This window comes from Cottoperca gobio, chromosome 5, assembly GCF_900634415.1.
Source record: "Cottoperca gobio chromosome 5, fCotGob3.1, whole genome shotgun sequence".
Lineage (NCBI taxonomy): Eukaryota > Metazoa > Chordata > Actinopteri > Perciformes > Bovichtidae > Cottoperca > Cottoperca gobio.
The window spans coordinates 12,227,065-12,251,560 of record NC_041359.1 but is presented as its reverse complement, the minus strand read 5'-3'; the positions used below and the strand labels follow the sequence as shown (position 1 = coordinate 12,251,560).

The 24,496-nt window shown below is 41.8% G+C and overlaps 1 protein-coding gene across 7 annotated transcripts in view; it reads right to left on the bottom strand.

Moving 5' to 3' along the window:
• Positions 1-529: 529 nt before the first annotated feature.
• tfeb (transcription factor EB) overlaps positions 530-24,496 on the bottom strand; it is a 29,930-nt gene continuing 5,963 nt past the window's right edge. The window contains exons 1-12 of one of the 7 annotated variants that reach the window (XM_029431396.1): positions 21,008-21,103; positions 19,124-19,216; positions 13,897-14,001; positions 13,393-13,590; positions 10,409-10,507; positions 10,037-10,225; positions 9,229-9,318; positions 5,126-5,243; positions 4,797-4,853; positions 4,196-4,271; positions 3,932-4,088; positions 530-3,835 (exon numbers count right to left, since the gene is read on the bottom strand). In XM_029431396.1, coding sequence (XP_029287256.1) covers positions 3,260-3,835; positions 3,932-4,088; positions 4,196-4,271; positions 4,797-4,853; positions 5,126-5,243; positions 9,229-9,318; positions 10,037-10,225; positions 10,409-10,507; positions 13,393-13,590; positions 13,897-13,926 — 1,590 coding nt within the window. In that variant the 5' untranslated portion in view covers positions 13,927-14,001; positions 19,124-19,216; positions 21,008-21,103 and the 3' untranslated portion in view covers positions 530-3,259. Of the gene's footprint in view, positions 3,836-3,931; positions 4,089-4,195; positions 4,272-4,796; positions 4,854-5,125; positions 5,244-9,228; positions 9,319-10,036; positions 10,226-10,408; positions 10,508-13,392; positions 13,591-13,896; positions 14,002-19,123; positions 19,217-19,984; positions 20,909-21,007; positions 21,306-24,496 lie in introns of those variants that run through there. The other 6 variants (XM_029431397.1, XM_029431395.1, XM_029431394.1 and 3 more) reach the window with 6 other exon arrangements.

Below are 24,496 nucleotides of genomic sequence, written 5' to 3'. Positions count from 1 at the left end.
TTGCATTCCTTCACAGGAGATTTACACTAATCTCAATTTGTTGTAAACCTAAAATTGACTGGACGGACATGTTTAAATGAAAAGTTCCACAATAAAAGTAAAACCTCAATAAACTAGATCAAATAATCTTAAATTATATTCAGATCTCTAGATTGAAAAATCTAGAATATGCAAATATTGTTCAGTTAAAAATGACTTCACTAATGTACATTTCTCCATTGTAATTGCATCGGAGGATTAAAATTCCCACATCACACTTGTGTAAGTCTCATGCTGCAAAACAATTGGCTCCCAAAGTAGTTGTGACATCCCAAAATCATGCTTGTACATGTGTTAAATTGAGATTCCCTTCAGCAGTCTAGTGTCAAACTCTGCACAAACGCAAACACACCTTTGAGGGAGATTTTAACCTTGTGGGGACCAGATTTTTGTCCCCAAATAAAAGGCAGGTCCCCACAATGTAAGAATATTTTTGTACACACACACACACACACACACACATCAATAAAAAACGCTAAAAGCCAGTGAATGGATTCTGGTAAAACATTTTATATTCTCAGTAAAATCAGAACCACTTTTCCCTGTGTAGTTTGCTCTGCAGAGCACCCTCTAGTGGAAGAGTAGAGGAGGCCTGAGCAGCTCTTTGGAGTGTTGGCTGGGTGAAAGTACAACAACAGTCAAACTGTGGCTGATAGGGAAAAGGCACAACTCTGGCAGACAGACAGACAGACAGACAGACAGACAGACAGACAGACAGACAGACAGACAGAGACCAACGCAGAGTCAGTGATACTACGCCATGGCAACAACAACTCTTCGGCTCAGAGTTTATGTGAAGTCAGTCGTCTTCCAGTCTTCATGGAAACCAAAGTCAGGGAGGAAGTAGGCATGGCGAAAACGCAGACCTGCTTCAGTCTGACCAGAACCACTGGTAAAGCTTACATTCAAAAAATTAGCAATTTGAATTCAATCAACTCAAATAATCAAGTTGGCTCCAAAAAGTTAAAATAGAGGGGAAAATAAAAAACCCAATCATATAAAAATGGCATCATAAATGTACAGAATCGCTCCATCTCTCTTCAGTTGAAATCTGGAAATTTATAAATGGCTCCCCACTCCTTCACCAATAAAACATTGGTGGTTTGTGTGCTTACTGAACATGGCTCTGGGAAGAAAGAGTAGTATTGGAATAAAATTGAAATAGAACTAAAACAAAAAAAATACAAGCAAAATACATTTAAGTGGCTTAGTGGCATATAACATCTGAAATAAATCTTATTCCATAATTCTTCCATGTACAAAGTCAAAACAATAATATAGTTTCCAGTGCTTTGGGAGATAAAATAAACAACAAACTATAATAAAGAAAACAAACACTTATTTTAATCAAAAAAATCACCATCAACATTTCTTTTCTACCTTTATCAGTACTGATCATAAGCTATATCAAATCAAAGCCAAGCCCCAGGTCCACCACAGCAAAGATACAACTCAGGTCCACCTCCGCCTTCCCTAACCATCACTGTGACAACTGTAGCCAGTGGGATAACAATTCCCTTTAGGTGGCAGTTTTAACAGCAGACCTGAGTTTTACCTCTGCAGCTGGCAGCTTCACTCCACTCGTCGGGGGAGAGACTGAAGCACAGGAGACTTGTTAACATGCTTATTTGAAAACAGCCTCAAGGCTGCACTGTACGTATGGCATCTGAGCACTATAATGCACGTTGGTGAACTCGATGAGCATCTGCATGTTGTTTGTGAACAGAGTGAGAGTGTGAATGCATGCAAGTGTGTGCTGATGCCGTGTTTCAACAGTGAAGACTACACTACGTCTGCTGTCAGCTGAGACAAACTATCTATTTCTCTCTCCAGTGTTAAACCCTGTCACTATATATTTCATTCACCTTGGCCTCTCATGCAAGCTTGGCCCTACAAAGTCAATTAGTGGGAGAAAAGATGAAACGTTTATCTCCTGCAACGACAAAGGTATGGATGGTACAGAAGCTAACTCTAAAGCATTTACAGGCATAATTAAAGTTTATATTAAATCTAAACCCTGGTCGTGATCTCCGACTTATAAAAACATACCTTTGAAGAGCAGCAGCTGCAAAAATAAAAAAAGGCACATTGATAGGGGTTATAAGCCGGACACAGATCAGGTTAACATCTGCTACTTCTTAGAAATGATCCGGCTGTGTGTATTCTGTTACAGTACCTGAGTATTTTGACACCTCACATTTTTTGGACGACACGCTGTATGCTGAAGACCATCCAAATGTTTTCTCTACTCTCTCCACGGTAAAGGTCATGACAGTGTCAAGTGTTAAAGGCGTAGAAACTGGGGGACAGCAGTGTGTGTTTGTGAGAAGACAACAATTACAGCTGGAAGTGGAGTAGATGCAATAAATTAAAGGGGTTTTGCTGAAAGCTAGATTATCTACCTCCTTACTCCAGTGAGTTTTATAATGTTTCCTAAAATGTAGACAATTGCAGAATACACTTCAGCTTAGCAGGCTAACACAGATCTTTGTCAAACAGCTGGTGCTAGAGGCAAAAGCCAACACTGGAATAACAGATTGAGGAGGAGAACAAAGTGACTGGACTGCATCCCCTTCAGATAAATTATGCATGCAGGACCATGAAGCTATTTCCATTTTATTCACTATCGCTCATTCAATCATTTATGGTTACTAAAAGAGGTTGATGTAAGGAGAAAATAACTTGTCCTCTATCAAGTGAGACAATGCACTCGGTTGTCCTTGTATCTGATAACTTCAATCTAATTAACTGCTGGTTTTGTCCCTTGTTTAATTATGTGTTAGAGCCACCTTTACGGAAACAAGGCCAAGTGTGCAATATAACTCCTGACCTGGCAGTGTTGGTTCACCCGTTGTAAATGCTCTGTTGGGCAAAGTTTCAAGCTGCTCAGTTTATCTCACATGCACTTGTCTGTGTGCGCGCAAAACGTTTGCACAATACAGAATTTCTTTCAACTGTGTGACGGCTGTGTACCTTCTTTTGCTCGTGCCGTTAAGGGGATATAATTGTACCACAATTGAGTGTCATGTTCAAATTGTGTGATGTGTATAGTGTGTGTATGGGTGAATGATGTTGAGTCTGGTGGCTGATTCCTTTCCGTCGTATGTGCTGTGAATGTGTTGTGCCGATGCACAGTCACTTTTTTATGCCGTTTTACTTTTTGCTGAAACCTCTGCATGTGCATGCATTTGTGTGAGTGAATGTGTGTGTACGCATGTGTCTAGAGTATGTCTCCATCCTCTATGCTGAAGCTGGATCTGCGGCTGGAGTCGACCGAGGCATCAGGCGACATCGCGGAGAGCAGTGGGTCTCCTCCCATAGGGGACAAGGGCTCGTCCATCATCAGGAAGCCCAGCTCACCTCTCCTCCCCTGGACGTCCAGTCCACCCAGGTCGCCTAGCCCCGACATGCTGTCTGAGAAGCCGGGTATCGCATCACACAAGTCCAGCGACTGGGCAAAGTCAAAGGGCTGGGAGCTGCCTACGGCTGGAAACTGGATGGGTGGCTGGGGCTGCTGCATGTGATGAGGGAGTGGTGGCAGCTGCCTAGGCTGTTGCTGAACCTGGCCCTGGGGGTGGAGGTGGTTCTGCGGGAGGAAGTGGTGCTGCTGGGCCTGGGGATGAGCCTGGTTCTGGGGTAGGTGCTGGGGCTGGTGGTGGGCTTGTGCCAGGGCGTGAGAGAGGTTCTCCTCTGGGCTGGTCTCTTGTTTTATATAAGAAGACATCAGGTCAGTGGGGTTCAGGGCAGATGGAGAGTTGTTGGGCAGGCCATGTATACGAGCCTGCATCTCCAATTCCTGTAGACAGCGTGCGGAGGGCAACATCGTCAGTCTCAGACTTTCAATGTAGTTGCAGTGATTGTGTTTCTCTGCATGTGTGTGTAGGTGTGTTACCTGGATACGTAGCATCAGTTGTTTGTTGGCCATTTCCATCCTTTTGAAGTTGTTCTCCACCTCTCTGGACCTATGTGCATCCTTCTGCATGCGTTTGATGTACTCAACAGACGCCCGCAGAATAGTGCCTTTGTTCCAGCGCACATCACTATGCACACAGTAAGGTATACAAAGGCCATTTCCATAGATAAGTAACTGGCAGTAAAAGATTTAATTAAAAAAATGATGTCCACACGGAAAATACAGCACTATAAAGCAACTCACAGGTCATTGGTCTTGGGGATCATGGTGCCCAGCTCTTTGATACGATCATTGATGTTGAATCTCCTCCTCCTTTCAACTATCGAAGAAGAAAAGGAAAATGCATGATGAAGATAATAGTACAGAGAAATCAAAGGCATGACAAAAAAAAAAAAAAACTTATTCAAGGCACATTGTGGACTACTACAATATTCATGTATAGCATCCATACAAACACATGACACAGGGTTGGCCTTGTAGTGTATATGAGAAAAGTATAGATCAGTGCATACAGGATATACTGGATATACGCTAAAAGACAAAAAGGCACAAATATGTTTAGGCACACACGCACGCACACACACACACAGTCACACAGTCACACACAGACACACACACACAGTCACAGGCAATTACACTTAAGTGCCAGGACAGCAGAAATGACCAGGTTAACCATCCACCTGCACCATGTCAGCTAAATCAGTTATCAGGCTATATAAAACTGTTTTTGCAAGAGACAGATTATGGTGTGTGTGCTTGTGTGTGCTTGTGTGTGCTGGTGTGTGTGTGTGTGTGTGTGTGTATATGTTTTTAAGGGCATGTGCAGTAGTAGGGAAGGACTTACTCAGATTATGGTTGTCTTTCTTCTGTCTCTCCTTAGCCATAGCACGAGCTTCTGTATCTTTGCAAAAACAAAAAGTGATTAACTAAAGGCTGAGACTCAACAGAAACAGTTTGTGGCAGTGGTGGCAACATATGTCACAGTATAAATAACAGGACGAGGTGCTGCAGAAAGCAAAAGTTTTACATCAACTCAATGAAGAGCAGTTTTATATAACTTCTGCTAATCTCAATCGTTCACCAAGTGTGTATATATATATATATATATATATATATATATATATATATATATATATATATATATATATATATATATATATATAATATTCGCACCTGACAGTTCTCGTTTAACGGTCAGGTTGGCAGGACAGGAGTTGCTGGTCATAGCAATGGCTGGACCCTTCATCCCCGGACCTGTATACACATCCAGGTGACTGCTAGACAGGGGGAGCTGGGGAGGATACACACACACACACACACACAACAAATATACACATTTAGAAAACCAACCATCTACACAGAAAATCACTTCTTTATGTGAGGTGTGCAGAATGAAGGAGTGGAGTGAAACAGCATGCTTTGGTGTCCATGAACAGATTAGTTGTGAAGGACTAAAAAAGCACTCAGTTGATCAACAAGTTATGTTCTAGTTCTACTCAACTCAAAGTGATAAGCAGAAAAACACTTTTATGGATCAACACAATGGCATCAATGCCTCTTCCAAAGTCTGCGATGTCAGATTACATAAAACTAGAGGGGCACACGGACAACGCAGACCTCCGCTAGGGCAAAATGCCCCATCTCTCAATGTTGGCAAAAGCGATGTGTGCATCTGCACAGTGGCTCGGATCTGCTCGGAAATGTAATGGGCTCTTCCTTGGTCCATGATACACCCTTCCACCAAGTTTCATGAAAATTGGGCAAGTAGTTTTTCCGTAATACTGCTGACAAACAAACAAACAGATCCAAAATAATAAGATTTGTTTGGGCTATAATATGGAGAGGGACTGAACCGGCGTTAAATATAGATTATTTCTCTCTCTGTTTCCTAGACTACCCATTTACAGCTCCATACGTCTTTATAAAGTCAGTGTTCGTGTTTAGTGAGCTGTAAAGATAGATAGCAGGGGATAATGCAATAATATCACACCTAAGAGCAGCCTGCCAAACACACAGTAATGATTGACTATCATCCTATCTACCTTATCTATCTTTACGGCTTGATGCGCTCCTCCGCCTCCTCCAGCTCCTGAACTCACACTTGTGGAGTGGTCTCCTAACTACTGCACTTTAGACGTTGCATAAAAGCTGTGATTTAGTTTTGTATGGACTCCTAAAAAGACGTGATTTCCTTTTAATTGTACCCTATAGTTTGAGTGCGATGGACTTTTTATGCCTTGTTACAAATCGTATCGCACTCCCTGAAGTGAGGACAAATGTGAACACTGCTAATGAGGGCTGAGAGATAAGGAACTTGAAGCAAGAGATACGTTATCTGCTGGCTACCGTGTGAGACGTGAGATCAAACACATTCACACGCATACACACACACACACACACACACACACACACACACCTCCACAGGCTCACTTCTGTATGTAAATGATGTGCTTCATTAAAAATCTGATGAAGTATAAATCTTCACTAGTGAGGAGGAAATTATACTGTTATGGTTTGAACCTTTGCCAACTGTAATTGTATGTTAAGCTGTTTAGATATGGAAAATCACATCTTCAATTCTCTAGCTGATCTTCATCACATCCAATGATATAATGCTGCTGGGATACAATCAGATTATAATGCCCCTCCCTATTACAGATACTAAATGTTTTCTGGCAATGTTAGAAAAACACATTTATTTCCCAGACTCCTCCAATACTTTTGCACTGACCTGCCATGTCCTGGCCTGGCACCTACCTCTCACAATAAGAACCCATCTAACTCAATTGAACAAGCAAGCGTGACTGGGACTCAGTATGGCTCAGTGTAACCATCCATACACACTCTCTCACACACACACACACACACACACACACACACACACACACACACACACACTTAAGAGTCCAACTGCTCACTTGTGCCTGGTATTCAATGGTGTTCCCGGCTTTTACTAAACTTTGAGATTCCAAGAATTCCATGGAGTTTGCCACTTTAATCCCCATCAGGATTAGCAGGTGAGTTTTGCTCACTGGTCTGTCAATTGGGAATAAGGCTCTGAGTTTTGTTTCCATTGTATTTTAACACAGAACACTTTATTAGTAATATGTTCTGAAAAGGCAGCACTATTAACTTATTGATCTGTGTTTTGTCCTTAGGGTTGATCAATCGCCTAAACGAATCAATCAGTCTGATGTTACAAGTACACACACAGACACACAGACACACACACACACACACACAGACAGACACAGACACACACACACACACACACACACACACACACACACACACACAGACATTGATTAATCCCATCAACCAGGGAGGACATATTATCAGATAAAGCTCAGTAGGCTGTTTGGGTTTCCCTCTCTCACACACAGACACAGCTTTGAAGGAGTGAGTCAGAGACGACCACACAATGAGCTGAGCCTGCACTAGTTGAACCTGCTAATATGTATACTCTAATTACACAGTGAACCCCAACTCAATGCACAATATCAAATTGAACGTGCAAGAATGCTGATTCCAGTCTTGCAGAAACACCCATCACGTGCACAAAAAAAAAAAAAAAAAAACCTCACCCATCCCCACCGCCCCTGCTGTGGCTCATTTTATAATCAGGGACCCGAGGCTGGGAGTTAGAGCCCTCACTGCATCCTGTGGTTCCCTCAGAGCAAAAGCTAAACTCCTACAACACGAACCAAAGTCATGTTAAACAGACTGACAAACAACAGCTTTTCAGTGTCTTACCAGCTGAATCTGTTCTCCTTCAATAACTTCCACAAAGGCATACGTCTTATTCATCTCCTTCATCCTCTATTCCTTCCCTCACTAGGTCTTTCTTCTTCTCTGTCAGGCACCAGCAGCACACACAGCTCTCTCTGGCACTGCCGCCCCTGTCCTTGGAGACTGACCTCAGCAGCACCGATCCTGTCTTTCTTCTACCTCCTCTCCCCACCAAACAAGAGTGAACTTTCCCCTAACTGGACTTTCAGCCTGTTTTCCCCTTGCACAAATTGCCCTCATCCCCCGTTCCCTCCTCCCTTCTTTTCCTCCCCCTCTCCTTCTCCACCTCTCTCTCTCTCCAGATATCTTGTAAACAAGTTGAACTCTAACTGCTGGCAGTTTAATTGTTAATTTTCTGAGTTTGTTCCCTCAGACACAAAGCCCTGTACAGTCCTCATCTGACATGTCTTCCCTACGGTTTCTAACTATGTCCAGCATGGTTCAGGGATGGAATGTTTAGTGCTTAAGTCAATTACACACTTTTTCATTGGTGTATGTGAGTTTGTGAATGTGGCTGCATAAAGACACATGAGGACATGCAGAAACAGAATGACAACCAAGAAAGCAGTTTAAGAGCAAAATTACAATGGTTGCATTGCAACACGTTGTTACACTCATTGAGGTATAACAGGACTAACAACTGCAAGAACACCATCACCATAACAGCAACAAAAACCAAAAACAATAAAAAATAAATGAAAGCGGTGACAAGAAAGAGAAAGACTGAACAGATGCAGGAACAGTGATACTGATGACTGGGCATATCCAACCCTATGACTCATTTAGGGCAGACTAGGCCCAAAATATAGTGGACATGGGTTTCAGAGGACTTCATATCCTGTGAACACTGTACAGCTTTAGATAATTCTATTGTGGTATTTCTAAAGGTGAAGCATTAAAGATGTATGACCCATGTGGACCAACACAAAACATGCACGTATGTTGAATTGCAAATGTATTCCTTATAAATTATATTACCATACAAACAGTGCAAAGCAACAAAGGTCTATTCTAATAAGTGATTGTGTCTGTTACTGAATCTTAAAAATATTCTTATCTCTTCAAAACAAGTAAACTTAGCTGCTCCAGTACTCCGTCAGTTTAATACAGTTGACCTTTTTCAATAATTCAGTAATTACCTAAAATAATGTCAACAAGTTGTAGCGAACACTAAAATCATCCCGTGCTATTGGAACACTCGCTAGAACAGATACATTGCCACGATGTACCCATATCAAGTCAAGCCAATTTTCTTTAAATAACCCAAATTTGCCTTGAATGAATTTACAATGTTTACATGATATGGATATCCTCCATCCTTAGACCTTCGGTTCAAATAAGGACAAACGAATGAAAATGTTGCTGGTAATTATCTAAGCTAAAACATGTAACAGTCAGTTGGATGCGAAGAACATTAGTTGTATAAAAGACAATAAAAAGGAAGGATTCCTGAAATCACACCTTGTTGGTGGGTTGGTTCTACTTACTGTGTTTGGCATCTGGATAGGGTCAATGTATGCCTGAATATCGTCATAATTGGACTGCATGCTGATGATGTCATCAATGACCTCATCCATCTGGAGAAAAAAAAACATACTGGGGTGTTATTTGTTTTATTATGATACGCTTATCATATAATACCCATCAGGTCAAACTTTAAGACAGAAACTGCAACTACATTTCCATGTGAAGCAGATACCATGCACACACGTGTGTCTGTCAAAGCACCTGAAACCTGCTGGCATGTAGGCCTCCAGGTGAACTCGCCTGCAGGTGCATGTCTCACTCAGCAGAAGACTTTAGAGATAACTGTCACGGTGACTAACTAGTAAGAGTATTTTCTCCCAGAGAGACTAAAAGAAGAGAGTGAGTCAAGAGTTTGAGAAAGAGGAGGAGAGTGGGTCAAAGTCTGCCAGGTTCAAAGGGCCTTACATTCTGCTGTCACTTGTTAAGCTGTAATTACTGTTGCAAGGCCATAATGGAGCATTTAAATTCCAATGATAGCCAGTCTCAGCTATTGCCAGTTAACCAACTCATTCACCCAAACACAGCATGACACATTAACACCAACACATTTATAAATGCTGCTCCAGCCTACCAAAGACCAATTAAATCATTATGATGCTTTCATAAAATGTGAAGATAATGTCTCTTTGGGGGCAATATTCAAGCCTCGTAATTTTAGATAAGCATGTAATTAAGTCATATTTTAAGGATTTTGTTCAATCTGGGTCGTCGTAAACTCTACTTTATAACATGATCAGGAATTAATGTTTAATGCCACTGTCTGCCCACCTCTGTCTCGTGGCTGGAGCCGATGTTGAGCATGGCCATGGGGCTGTTTGGGGCGCTGTTTCCAGACATGAGCTGTTCAGTGCGCATGTGTGGGGAGTGGAGGGGTGGGGGGGCGGACGCTGAACCCCCTGTGGGTCCCATCTTTGTGGGAGGAGAGGGCTGCACCGGCCCTGCTACTGCATGGACCGTCTACGGACAGAGAGAGAAAGAGGGTGATGATGTTGTTAATGACTCAGTACTGGCATAGTGCAATGCTGTGTGGACTGCTGGACAAACCAGAGAAAAACAGAGGGCCAGGCAATATATACATGGAGTGGATGGATGAGAGACAAACAGATGAACAGTACAGAGTAGAGGCAGCCAGAAATGTACCTGTTTGGTGGCAAAGGTGGTGGAGAGGTATTCTTTCACCTGTTGCCTCCGAGACTGACGGATGTGGTAATCCGTAGGATTCTCGAGATGGGTCTGTACCTGCATTAGGGATGGACAGTAAAAGGATGAGATCAAATCTTAACCCATTATTCAATATGCGCATTGATACAATTCTTCTTGTTGAGGATTCCTTTTTGACTAAATGATGGTGGAAACACTGTATATACAGGATTTATAGTGTTATAAACAAATATAAACACAAGGGTTGAAAGCTACTGTTACTCCCAAACGGACTGCGAACTCCTAAACTACTAGAAGGAATACATCATTGTTATTGTAAACAACTACCTACAATGTATACGGTCAGAAATGACAGAATTGGCTTTTAAAGTTTCCGGAAAAACAAATGTTCTTATTGGGAAACATTTCTTTTATTTCAGCTGCCAGTTAAATCTGCATACATTACAAATTGTACCTCAAATTAGAGACCTTGGATTAGTTTAAAGGGATGCAGGTGTAAGTGTAAACCAGCAGCATTGGCATTTTCACTGCAAATATTGCATTTTGTCATTGTTGACCACTTATAAAATACCCCCAAAGAAACGGCTTAAGCGCCACTTGAAACAAACTAAACAAAGAAACAGTGACAATGCTTACTTAATACCCATCGCCAGAATTAGATTTTAATTCATACATAAATGTTTAGTGTGTTATATAAGCTCCGCATGGTTTAACACCAACATTTAAACATTGAGTATGTGCTTCAGATGTACACCTCATTATCCTTGTACCCATAACAATGTGATGGCACGAGGACATAGGAGCATTAAGTCAGTAGTAAAGCCTGCAGGAGTAAAGCCACTAAATCCTCTGGTGTGGCTACATAAAGCAATGGACTGGCCTCATTCCTTCACATCAAAGAGTAAAGCTCAGTAGAGAGCAGGCCTGCTCCCCATTACTACAGAGAAATGCTCAACCCCTCAGCCCTCCAAACCCCCCTCTGTTTTATAACCAACAGCAGGATTATATCAAATGAACCAGAAACATTGCAATAAATTTATGTTTTTACACCTTCATGCTATATTGTTTTTAACATCAAATCTTGACAAAGTTGAAAAATACATGATTGGTTCCCAACTTTTAAGTGCGTCTGGGTCTCATGCGCCAGAGCGCTGTCAGCACGGAGGAAGTCAAAAGAAAAACAGGAGCTCTGACAAACTCGATGAGACTGATGGACAGGTCTCCTTATCTACGAAGGGGAAGGAACAACACTGACAACTCTAAACACAGAGATTTCATAAACACCATTCTACACAAGCATGTGTGCACACTGAGTCAATACAGCAAATTGCCCCATACAGTTAGCCATTTACAGTTCAAAATACCATAAAGGCACACACACACGCACCTAATGGGGTATTGCGTAATCCCATACACACACAAACGCACATAATCAAAGATAAGGAAACACACAAGCATCTTCGGAATCGGTAAAATGTCACTTCAGCTTTATCAGTCCCTGTCTACAACGCTCCTGTCTGTCCAATCGCAAAACATGTCAAACCTCTCTTATCTGCCCGTGTTCCTCCCCATTCTGTCCCCCTACCTGCTTGCTGCTCCACCGCATTTTTCTTTCACTGCTATTTTTCAACTCTGTCCCTGATTTTCCCCTGCTGCTGCTGTGTGAGAGGCCACAACGCCCAGTGAAGTCCTGACCACCTCCGCTGAGCCCTGCTGCCCTGTCTCCTGCTCAGCAGCATGTGAGTGGATTAATGGAAGTGCCACAGCCCCCTGTCCTTTTGAAACCCCCCTTAACCAACATCTTTTCTCTCTTCCGCCAATACTCTCAATGAGATCTGTTTAGGGCTTTGTCTTTGTAGAGCACTTGCATTTTGACCCGAGGTTTCACTACACACATTATTTTATTACTATAGACCGCACTGTGGCCAAGTCTCAGTCGGAAAAAAGAGAGTATGTAAATATAAAGAACGGAGAGGATTCTGTGTGTAATAAACAACTGATTTGTTTTCTTCTACTGTCAAAACACTTCTACATACTTCCTTCTCAATAAGCAATTTCCAACTTTCAGATTATCAATCATCCATGATCTAAAGCATAGACTTCATTCTCACGCTAACCTGAAGCAATAATTCAATTATGTGATTGGTATATCAACATAAAAATCAATTGTTCTTTCATTTTAAAAGTCATGTATCAATCAACAAGAATACCGCCTCGCTGTTGTAAGCCTCCGCCAACAAGTCAAGTTGCAGTTTACATACATGTCTGTCCAAAATGTCATCACTTCATCATTTTATCCTATTAGATATTTGGGTAAAATTATCAGAATTAACATATGTATTCTTGACTTATAGCGAAAAACTTGTTTTATGAGGTCACAGTGACCCTGACCTTTGACCTTTGACATATGACCACCAAATTCTAATCAGTTTTTCCTTGAGTCTAAGTGGATTCTTGTGCCAGATGTAATGAAATTTCCGCCGGGCGTTCCTGAGATATCACGTTCACAAATATGGGTAGGATGTGAGGTCAAAGTGACATTGACCTTTGACATCCACAATCTTATCAGTTCATCCTTGAGTCCAAGTGGCGGTTGTGCGACAATTAAAGAAATTCCCTCAAGGCTTTCTTGAGATATCACGTTTACAAGAATAGGACGGATGCGGAGGCATAACAATGCCAAACATTTACTGGTTCCAGCTCCTAAAAGTTCAGGATTTGTTCCTTTTTTGTGTTCATATCATTGTAAATTCAATATTTTTGACTTTCTGACAAACAAAAACAAACAAGCAACCTAGAGTCGTCATCATGAACTCTGGGAACCCTGGGAAATTGTGATGGGCATTTTTCACACGTTTCAGACATTTTACCGGCTTATTGAGTAATTGTTTTGAATATAAATCAGTACAAGTAAAATTAATAAATAAATTGATGATGAAAATAATAATGTGTTCCCTACTGACCTTAAGAACCTCCACGGGGACCTGCATGCTTTGGGGATGCTGTGGGGTGCTGATGGCCGGGGTGGGTGCATGTGGCACAGCCATGCAATGCTGCATGTACTGCATGGCTGCATTCTGCTGCTGCTGCTGATGCTGCTGTATCTGCTGTATCTGCTGCCTCTCACGCTGCTCCTCTTGCTGCAGCTGGTCTCGCATCAGCTGGACACACACACACACACACGCACACACATTAAAACATTGTGACTTATAAACTGACTTTCTCTGCTATTCTATCTATTAAATCACCCTGTAAGAGAAGTATGTACAGTACATATATTACATTAAATGTATCAGTGGTCGCTGCATGTAGACGCCCTTCAAATAAATGGCACACCCACAAACTCCGACCAGAATACCTTCCTCTCCAGGGTCCACTCGATCAAACAACACTACAAAAATACTTTGATATCCAACGCTAATAAAAGGCTTGCATGTGCTGCATATTGGATGGTAGCTGTGTTGTACCTGCATCCGCAGGCCGATGCGTGAGGCCATTGCTGGGGGGCGAGGGGGCAGGGGAGGGCGAGCCGACGTCAATGCACCGCAGTCCAGCCCGAGCGGTAGAGGAAGCTGTGGACGAGAACGGAAGGGAGAGTAAACTGAAAGATGAGCCAGGAAGGAAGCAAAGGGCAAAAACAAAAAGGTATCAAAGGCCTGCAGGTCTTCCTAAACAAGAAGAGTAGCCATCAAGAGTGGATGCTGTGTCAACACTTTCTCAACTGACAAATTGTCTTCGTAGAGAAGCCTGATTTAGTGTCAACTTGTTAATGGGTGTATTAGTGATAAGAAGAGAGATGTGCGGGGAGAAGGGGAAGTGTATAATGCTGCGATACACTCTCATTTAGTGTGATGGGTGATCGTTTCTATTTCCATATCATCCAATCGTGGTTACTCGAGATCGGCAGGGGGGCGTTGGGAGTAGGAAGGGGGGGGATCTATGTCACAGCATGCCTGTGAAATGTCAGCATGGACAACATCATCTTAGTGTCAACAAAAAATAACGTCTTGTATTTAACACGTTTCTACTGTTTAAATGTTGTTATTACCTTAATAATAACATTCAAAGTAGCAGCAGCAGTAGTATATTTATTCAGTTTTTAATAAATCATTTATTCTTGAAACAAAATCCTTATTGACAATAGAAGTTCATTTAGATTAAAAAAAGATTTGAATAATCATGTTTATCTTGGCTCAGCTTTATAATAAATCAAACCTTTAAGTGTCTCCAAACAATACAGTTAAACTTAAGTATATAAACATTTATAAATGAGTGCGAGTTTATTAAAAATCTGTGTGTCTGTACTTCATGCGATAATATCAGAGCATTATGTTGCGTTTAACATTAATATCTTATCTTTAATATCCCAATCCAAATCATATCCATAACATGAACTACCCGTTAACATCCTCTTCCTTATTTAAAGATAAAAATCACAATAGATAACCTTGGTACAAGCAAAATTATCACAGTACTATGTCCATTTAAGCTCGGCTAAATACATCCTGGGCCTGTCCTTGTCGGCACAGAGGTGACACAGATTCTCTTGTAACTCTGGGTAAGACAGCAGACCATCATAAGTTCAGGTTTCTTTTAACAGCCACCTGTCAGCTCTGGGACCTCATATTCTCCACTGGTGCAACTCCACTTACAGGTACAGTATGTCTGGATGCATTAATGGGTGAGCTGGATCAATCACAGGTTTTCCACTCACATGCAGTCTATGTTCCTACAGAATCAAAAGGCACCCAGTCGTTACAGTGTACATTTTTAAAGTTATATCAGATAATACCTAATAACGAAAGAATAAGTTAACTACTATCTATCCAGCCATTCTGTCTATTATTTTATCGATATCTATTATATATATTATATATTATATATATATATATCACATGAATCTGTTTTCATATTTGAATGGTCCTTTGTTAATCTTTGCTTTACAAACTATACGAGTAACAAATCCCAGAACTGCAGGAATATGTGATTTTCTTTCTGGATTTCATTTCTTGAGCAAAGTAAGGAAAATGAAACACAGTAAAATTCCAATTGTGTTAAATAATCCAGCAGTTATGAATGAAGAAACGGAGATACAGGATGATATTTAGTTCTTAATGAGCACAGTCTGATTGACTGTGTGCAGCTTTGCACTGGGCCCTGTTGTGCAAGTAGAGCAAAGCAAATCAAATCAAAACAAAGCGCATCTCCAGGCTAACATCTCTACACTCTCTGTGTAGGCCTGACTTCCTCCATTAAGGTGTCATATGTATTCTCATGTTTGAAAAGGGGGCACTGGGATAAGTTAGCCCGCCCAACTCTGTCCCTCCAAAAAAAAAAAGGGTGAATGGTGAGGTACTTCCTCCATAACGGTGGAATGGTCATGTGGGAGTCATGTGGTCTTGTTGTTCTTGGGTGATCATGTGAGCAGAAGGACGACGGGGAACACCCATAAACCCCTTACAACACCTCCTCCTTATTTCTCTCACGCATACACACTCACAAATATGTCTGCATGCACACACAGTGGGGAGTCCCAAGACTGATAGTTCCTTTTCTGCAATGACTTGTCTTTATCCACTGCATGACTAAGCCCATCTGGACTCACAAAGTTGTAATGAAACATATTAGGGGCCACTGTATTCTAATGTCTCTGCTGATGGTAAAGTAATGTCAGACAACTAGATACAGAAGTGCAGTGACAGGGACATCAGGGTCTAAACAACCAATCAGAATGTGATTCCTCTAGTCTCTCATCAGGAACACTGTCTGTATATGGTCATAAAGAGAGAAAGACAGAGAGAGAAAGACAGCGAGAGAGAAAAGCTCATTGTGCGTGAGGTACAATAAGAAGGGCAGCTCCTATTGAGGACTGAAGCCGCCTGTTGTCCGAAGTGTACATTTCAGCACCCGAGGGGGCACACACTGCCTGCTTTGTGCCCATTGGATGGCCCACATGAAAAACACACATCCATGCAGAGATGCACATTGAAACACACACATTCTAACACAAACATGTACCAGAACTTGGACTCAAGGACTCCACACCAGCGAGTCCACTGCCAAAATGGACTAAAACATTCTCCATAAACAAAAAGTACAGAAGTAGAGACACACTAATCACGGCACGGATGTTCCTATAATGCTCACAACTGCTGATCCTGTTGGAACAACTGACATACCTACTGCTAACTACTGGAGCTTTAGAGACAGGGCTAGTAGTAGTAGCAGTAGTAGTTGTCTTTTTCAAGGTGCTTACTTAGACTGACACACAGAAACACACAGTGGTGGAATGTTGCACAGCGTATTTATAAAGTCTGACAAATGGGGTGATTACATCTCCAAACTCAATCGGCAAGGTAGGAATGCCAACCAGAAGGGGACGTGCGCTCTACTGTATGTCTCGAGGGTCTAAGGATAGACCTGCAGGCTGTATAGACTGTTAAGCCCCTTCAGGCAAATTAGTGTTAGTTCAACGCTTCTCCAACTTATCCGTAACTGCACCATGACGCAACATCAGCACGAGGGAGCCTTTCAAAGAACACATAAAACACTTCTTCATGTTGTTATTTGCTGTTTGTAGGGGAATACGCATGTGTGGCACTGGCAAAGTTTGGCTCTGAAACACAGAATGGTTAAGAATGTATGCAAGTGCAAGTGAATGTAGTGTGGGGGTCCGGTGCCTTGCTCAAGGACACCTCGGCAGTGCTCAGGAGGCCCAGTTACCTTTCGAAGTACCAGTCCACACTCCATACTTGGTCCATTCAGGGACTTGAACCGGCGACACTCCCATTTCTAAGCCAAGTCCCTCTACTAACATCACACTAACTTTCCAACAGATGTGAAGCTATATGTGGCTGTGTGTTTATCATAAAGCCAACTGTGACTAAGCCATGATACATAATATATACACACTGACAGGATATCACTTCTTCATATTATATCGTGACACACTGCTACCAGGCAGCATGATCTCCCACATGGGCCTTCCCATTGCCTGGCATCCACTGGGGTAAGCAGTAGGCATCTGTGACGCAGTAAGAGCACACAGAGGTTATTGTGTGTCCAACGCTGTGATGTCACAGCCTCTTCACTTCAAACACTGACAGCCAGTGGGAGGATGTAGAGCGGAGGAAGCCCGGGTCAGAGGTCAACTCTGGATTGTGCCACAGATTAGTCACAAACATACGTGCCAACAATAAGCTCACAATGGAAACATGGAATACATTAAACATACTGTGCACAGCTTTGGTTCCTTCCTAGTGCATACATGTGTGAAGTGTAACACATACACATTCATAGACACAAAAACACAAGTACACACACACTTGGGGGCAGTGTGGGGCCATGGCACCTGTGCTCAGAGACATGGTGTTAATTTGTGGAGTGTGTATTTTTAGAATCGACTGTGCCATGCCAAGAAAGGCCTTTTCAACAGCCAACATTGATCAGTTGAATGTGGGATGTGAACATTCACATACACTCAAATGCTCTCACAACAAGCATGTGTGCATGCAAACGAATGACAAGTGCAGAAACAAAAATAACGGTCACAGCAATTCGGCACGGCGAGTAGGTAAGAAATCCCTCAAGGTCACACAAATGCTTTTAGGTCTGGCACAAAGTGAGTTTAACCTGGCCTGCTCTCAGACACAAAAACATTAGAAATACTGTAAGTTTAACCTCAGTCATGACAGGGTAAAGACGTGCAGGTTGAGGTCATTTTTGGTAATAAAAAAGATTATATCCTTTGTATAACAATTGATAATCCCTTTTTTATCAAACTGTTGATTCAACTTAATTTTATTATCACAAATCTTCCAAATGTGACACTGCTCTGTGCACTTTACTGCACATGCACATGCACATGCACATGCGCACTCACACTGACACACACCCTTTCCGCAAGCTATCTGTCTATCTGCTCTAATGACTAAAATAACCCCCTCTGCTCTCTGTTCTCCTTTTCAGGAACACCCTGTTCCCCTGAGCCATGGTGTGTTTTCTTGTTCTGTTTATGTGCCTGTGTGTGTGGATCTGCACACATCTGTGTGTGTGTGTGTGTGTTTGTTTGTGGGCAGTTGGGGGTGAGATGGGGACAAAAAAAAGGTAAGTGTATCTATAGCGTCTGTCGGCTTTTGAGTAGACTCTTTCAGAGAATGTAAACAGACCTCAAGTATCAATATTCCTAAACCACCGCACACACTCAACGGGTAAGGTTGGTAGGATTATGTGACATGGCTGGCATGGCAAGTATGGGGTCTTTACCCCTTCCTCTTTAGTCTCACACACACGCAAACAGCTGTATCTCTTGGCGACAGAACGCACCAAACTATTCAGACACGCAGAGAGACAGACAGGCTGGCAGACAGACGGAAAGTCAGATAATTTTCAAACACTCAGGATTGGTATTCTGTTGGGTCAATTGCTGCTTTGAGATACATAAACATTTCTGTTTACCACCTCACATCTGTACATACTCTGGATTTAGTTACAGCATACAGGTGTTGCATAAACACACTTAGTGGATAAGGTTACTAGAAATAAAGATTCTCACTTCTATTTAAGTCATTTTCATCAGGATAGCCTGCTATGAAAATGCATGGCTCCAAAATCACTGAATTGGTGGATTTCTACAGTATAATATAAAAGCACATTTGTGCACAGACACACACAAATAGACAAATGTGGAATTACCTGTTTGAGAGGAAAAATAGTTCACAAGGAGGGAATACGCTCTGCTTACGCTGCTGACTACATGTCTCGATGCTGGAGAAAGTGGATGGCAATCTTCAGGGTCGGCAGTGGGGCAGGGAGAGATGGAGAAAAGCGATGGAGATGTAGAATGAAAAAGATACAAACAAAAACAGACCAAAACAAAGAAAGAAAGGGAAAAAATGATGGTTGGTTATAAAATGCAAAACAGATAGATGGTATGAATAGCTGCAACATACAATATGTGACTAGAGTGTGGAGGAGCAACAGAGGAGGCAGTGGAGTGTTCAAGAGGGGGAAGCAGCAGGTGTGCAACACACACTGAAGAACTTAGAAAAGAAGAGTTTCCACGGCGGAAACGAAGGAAGCAACAGAGCATGGTTAGACCTGGTGTTAAAAGAGGATATTCTCAATAGTTGTAATGCTTAATTCTGTTGCAGTAGACACCTTTGGTTCAGTTTTTTCATACAGCAAATTGTTGCAGCTCTTTTGCTTCATGGTGTCACGTTTGCCATGAGTGGCTACGGCGCTCCATCTGGTTTTTAGCCAAAGACTAACCGAGTTGTGCCCTCAAATAAAATATCCAAACACTGCACCCTCTGTCTTTTAGCATGGTTGGGGTAAAGGTTTTAAATGATTGTAAAATAAAACTTAGATTTCTGGTAAACTTGAAGTGAATAGAAACTTGTGTGTAATCTACAGGCATAAAGTGCCCACAGCGTAACATTTCTGCTCAGTAACAAACTCTCTGAAGGTCATCCGAATGAATCACCATAACTCATCAACAATGTGTGTGAATCACTATGCCTGTCACCTTGAAAACACAGTCTATAAATAGCTAACCAAGAGAGACCCTTGTCCACAGTGAATCTGTCCAATCAGTCCTGCTTTCCTCAGGCTCCTTCTGCTTCACAGATCATAGACAACAGAGTGATGTGAAACTATCACAGAAAGGACAAACATATATTATCAGCACAAACACTCTTTTATCCATATCAAATATAATGTACAACACAATGAGATACAGGAAAGACAATAGACCAACATCATCAATTATATCCACAATGCATCACTTCCCCTTTCCTTCCATTAGTTTTCACAACTCCTAGTTTTGTCAGTGGTGAAGCAACTTCCTCTGCAGGAAACCCAGGGAAAGAACAAAAAGCAGTTTGACGTGCCACAATTTCTTTAGATGTAAATCTTTCCTTGTAAAATCTTTACGTCGACTTCTCGTACAATACTTACAGAAACAATGCACGCACAGGTATTCCCACTCAGAGATATGATCACATTCAGTCATCCTTTTGTGACGCAGGTATAGTGCTAACATATGAGGCTCGCAGCACTCCAAACACAAAACATCTCTCAGCATTTAGACCTCGGTTTACAGCTTTTATTTCTTAAAATTATGCATTTTGGCTTACAAGTTAACATTAGAGAACTGTTGAATTTCATGTAGTAACTTTCATTGTCTCCCCACCAAACTGCCACACAATCAGTACCATCACTCTGACATTCTGCCTCCACTTAGCGTTGCATAATAAACAATCATTACATTGATAAACAATGCAGCGATGCCTCGAGACCTCTACATCCTATTTCTTTTTTTTTTGTAAAGGTTAAAATGCAATGTAACACTGTCAAAAACTATTCAAACAATGCTGCTTCTGTTGCTGCTACCGCATTTTTTTCGAACTTAAAAGGAACTGCATGTTCCTAACAAAAACAGACATATTCAGTTTCATTTCTGATTTATCGGCACGTCAGCCTGAATGGAGCTCAGATGGTCAGTTCCCTATCCAACGTCCAGGCAGTGAGACACACTGATACATAAAGTAGAATATGTTTAAAAAGGTAAATCCTTACCAGCAACTCTCCAACTATCCTAAAGACAACATAGTGTATCCAAGAGAGATCTGCTCCTCCACGTGTTATGCACACACTCCCTGACAGAGACAGACAGTTGTTTGCTGACTGGGCCCGACTAACATTCATATGCCGGTTCACTGGTTGTGACTGCACTCCTCCCTCCACCGGCCGAGCTGCAATAGGCTGAGTGACAGTCACTATTAGTCACCTTCCTTCCCTCCCTCTAACCACCAGCTCCGCTTCCTATTCTTCCTCGTTCTCCTCCTCCTCTTCCCCTAAACTAGCCGGAATACCGTAGTCTGGGGCAACAACAACCAGAGCCCTGTGTCCAGTAAGCTCATCTCCCTCTCTCATTTTTCCCCCCACTTTCACTCTAATGTGGAACTCCTCCTTCAGTTCAGCCTCCTTCCTTAAAGCAGTGTGCACACATGTGCATGCATAAACATCAATAGAAACTGAAGGCAATTCCTGATTTTGTCTGCCAGATCATTGTGTGTTTGTTTAAACATTACGGCAGTGAATCAGCATATTTACTTCTTTAATTGTACTCCCACACACTATCCGTCACCCTACCGCGCACACGCAAATGCTCATACAAACCTGCACGCTTGGATGGTTTTAAGACTTAATATTTACTTTGTCATTTAGCAGACGCTCTTATCCAGAGCGACTTACAGTGAACTAACTAATAGATACTAGCCGTAATAGATACCAAGTCTATACACAATTCTCAGGACAGGAATTAACTTTTCATTGTCTAGATAATCTGTGTCTGTGATAAAGTCACAGCAGATATGTTGCTGATACAAATGATCTTAACATATTTCAGAGACATTACTGATTAGTTTTACACATTACACAGTTGATCACACAATAAATTGCTGTGCAGCAGACATTTTTGTAACATGCACTATTAAAATAATATAGATTATCCTTACATTTATACAACATAACTCACTACATAAATCCAAGGTTGTCAGTAGGACACACACACACACACACACACACACACACACACACACACACACACACACACACACACACACACACACACACACACACACACACACACACACACACACACACACACACACACACACACACACACACACACACCTCTCCTGTCAGTCCCATACAAATTGTAATTTGCATGTAAAGTGGAGCTACAGGGCTGGAGGTTTATTTCTCAGTGATCGGCTGATTCTTATGTGACAGGCTAGTGAGTTGATTAAAGTAAATCTTCCTCTGTGCTGTAAGATTCACAGAAACAGTAGTCATGTCATGAATCACTCCTCCCTCTGCCCTCATCCATGCTTGTGCATTCACTTTTTATGTCAGCACATGCAAAAACGCATGCAAACACAGATTAGTGTCTCAACATTCTCAATCAAATACATACGCACAAGCACATTCCTCCAGCAACAGACACACAGACAACAAATTAAAGAAACAACAGAAGGTAGAACGAGGACTACTTGCTGACAGAACAATTACAGGGGCATCCTAGTGGTGAGATAGTGCATAGTAGCAGAATATTTTAACTTCAGAACATGTGGGGAACATGTGAGGTCCAAAGGAGGTTTGTTTTCTAGGACCAATAGGATACAGGTTTCAGAGGAGAAATACACTTTAAAAAAAAACCTTTTTAATTAAGCAATCAGCAAAGTTTGCTTACTGTCTGTTATACCCCTTTATGAAGCGACAGGACTCTGACTTCTCCTGTTGAGCCCAAAAACCGTACCTATCACTGAGGACATTGCACCTCATTAGGCCTCACTGTAAGCTCAACTCACTCAACTAGAAAGCAAAGTGACCTGATTTAAAATCCACTTGCAAATCAATCCGCATCTGCCTCGGGTTGCAACGTACATGTACGCACAAACATACTGTAAAGGCCACGTGCAGAATGCACATCGTTTGATGGATCCTCTGTGCGCTAATAAAACTCTGTCATCACTGTATTTGTATGTAACCCAGCTATTAGTACCCCTCCATCTATACTCTGCGACACCATCCTGTATCTCTGAATGCAGAAACACAAACACTGGTATCAAAGTGCCACTCAGCTTGTTGTGCCTATCACAACAGAGGAGAACACTGGCCAGCATGGTTCAGCAGCACCCGGCTGACAAGCATCCCTTGTTTGTACACAAAGCATTCAAAAGCGGGCCAGCTCCAGTTCTCATAGTGCCCGCAGTGTATTTACTGGGTTATTTTGGTCCAGGGGCAGGACCCCCCCAGGCCCTCAGCTTATTGGTTGGGAAAGCTGCGTTCCTGTCAATGTCAGGCCAATCATAAGGCGTATGTGTAGGATGGGAAATCATTGACCAAGACAGCCTTGTACTCTTTTGACAATGGCCTACGGAGGAGGCTGGACCCAAACACACACATGCACAAACACACCACCCAAGACCCTCTTCTACTTGTCTGTCGGACAAGTTTCCCTTCGTTTCCTCCCTCGGTCACCATGGTTGCAAACAAACATAGACCATCGTTGTAGCTCTATCGAAAGTGTTGGGCGACTGTGATGATATGAAGTTTAACCCAGCTATGCTAACCCAGGGCTATCGCTCTGGTAAGTAGGACAAACAGCGCTGGCACTATGCCAGACAAGTTATAGCCAGGTTCACAGGCAATGGGCCAGCAATTTGACATGTGGATTTGCACATTAAATGTTTTCCTAACATTTTGTGTGTATGATATTTATCTGCATCACATAAATACTCTGTAACTCAAGGCATTTAATGCTGCTGGAGATGAGTGAATAACCAAACAAAGATGCACTTTATTATGGCTTCACATTAAATGGAAATATTACAGACATATTGCGCATCAATATCCTCTACATCAGCTTTTAATATTTACATCTTTTCAATCAGACTTCTTTAAGTTTAAAGTCCTTGACCATGAAGTGGCTATGACAAAAAGCACTTCCTCATACTATAAGTGTTAGATCATATGAGGAGACCTCAAGTTGTGTGCAGTGTGAGTATTAAGGCTGCTTTTGAGGTTTAATGACACAGATCACCTGATATCCCGGATTATACTAACCAAATTAAAGGAATATTATTTGATTATTATTTTAATTCCATGGATCTTTGTGTTGTACCTCCATAGTTTGACAAAACTTGTAGTTAATTAAACAAAAATACACAAGCATCAAGAGTTGATGTTGTATGGACTGCTATGGCTGGATGTCCCAATCACAATGCACTCAGCGAATAGATGTTTATTTTTAGAGCACCCTTTTCTATTTGGGGAATATTCATTTAATGTCATTAATACAGAGTAAACAAAAGTGAGGCTCTATGAGTGTTTGTGTGTGATAGAGAGAGAGCAGTGCAATAACCACCAACCAGCTGCACAGCATTTCTTTTTGCATGAGTTAGTCAGCATGTATGGTGAGTTGGAATGGAAAGCATTTGTGAGATGAGTTGTGAGATAAGGTACGTACACACTCACACACACACACAATTCATTTCACTA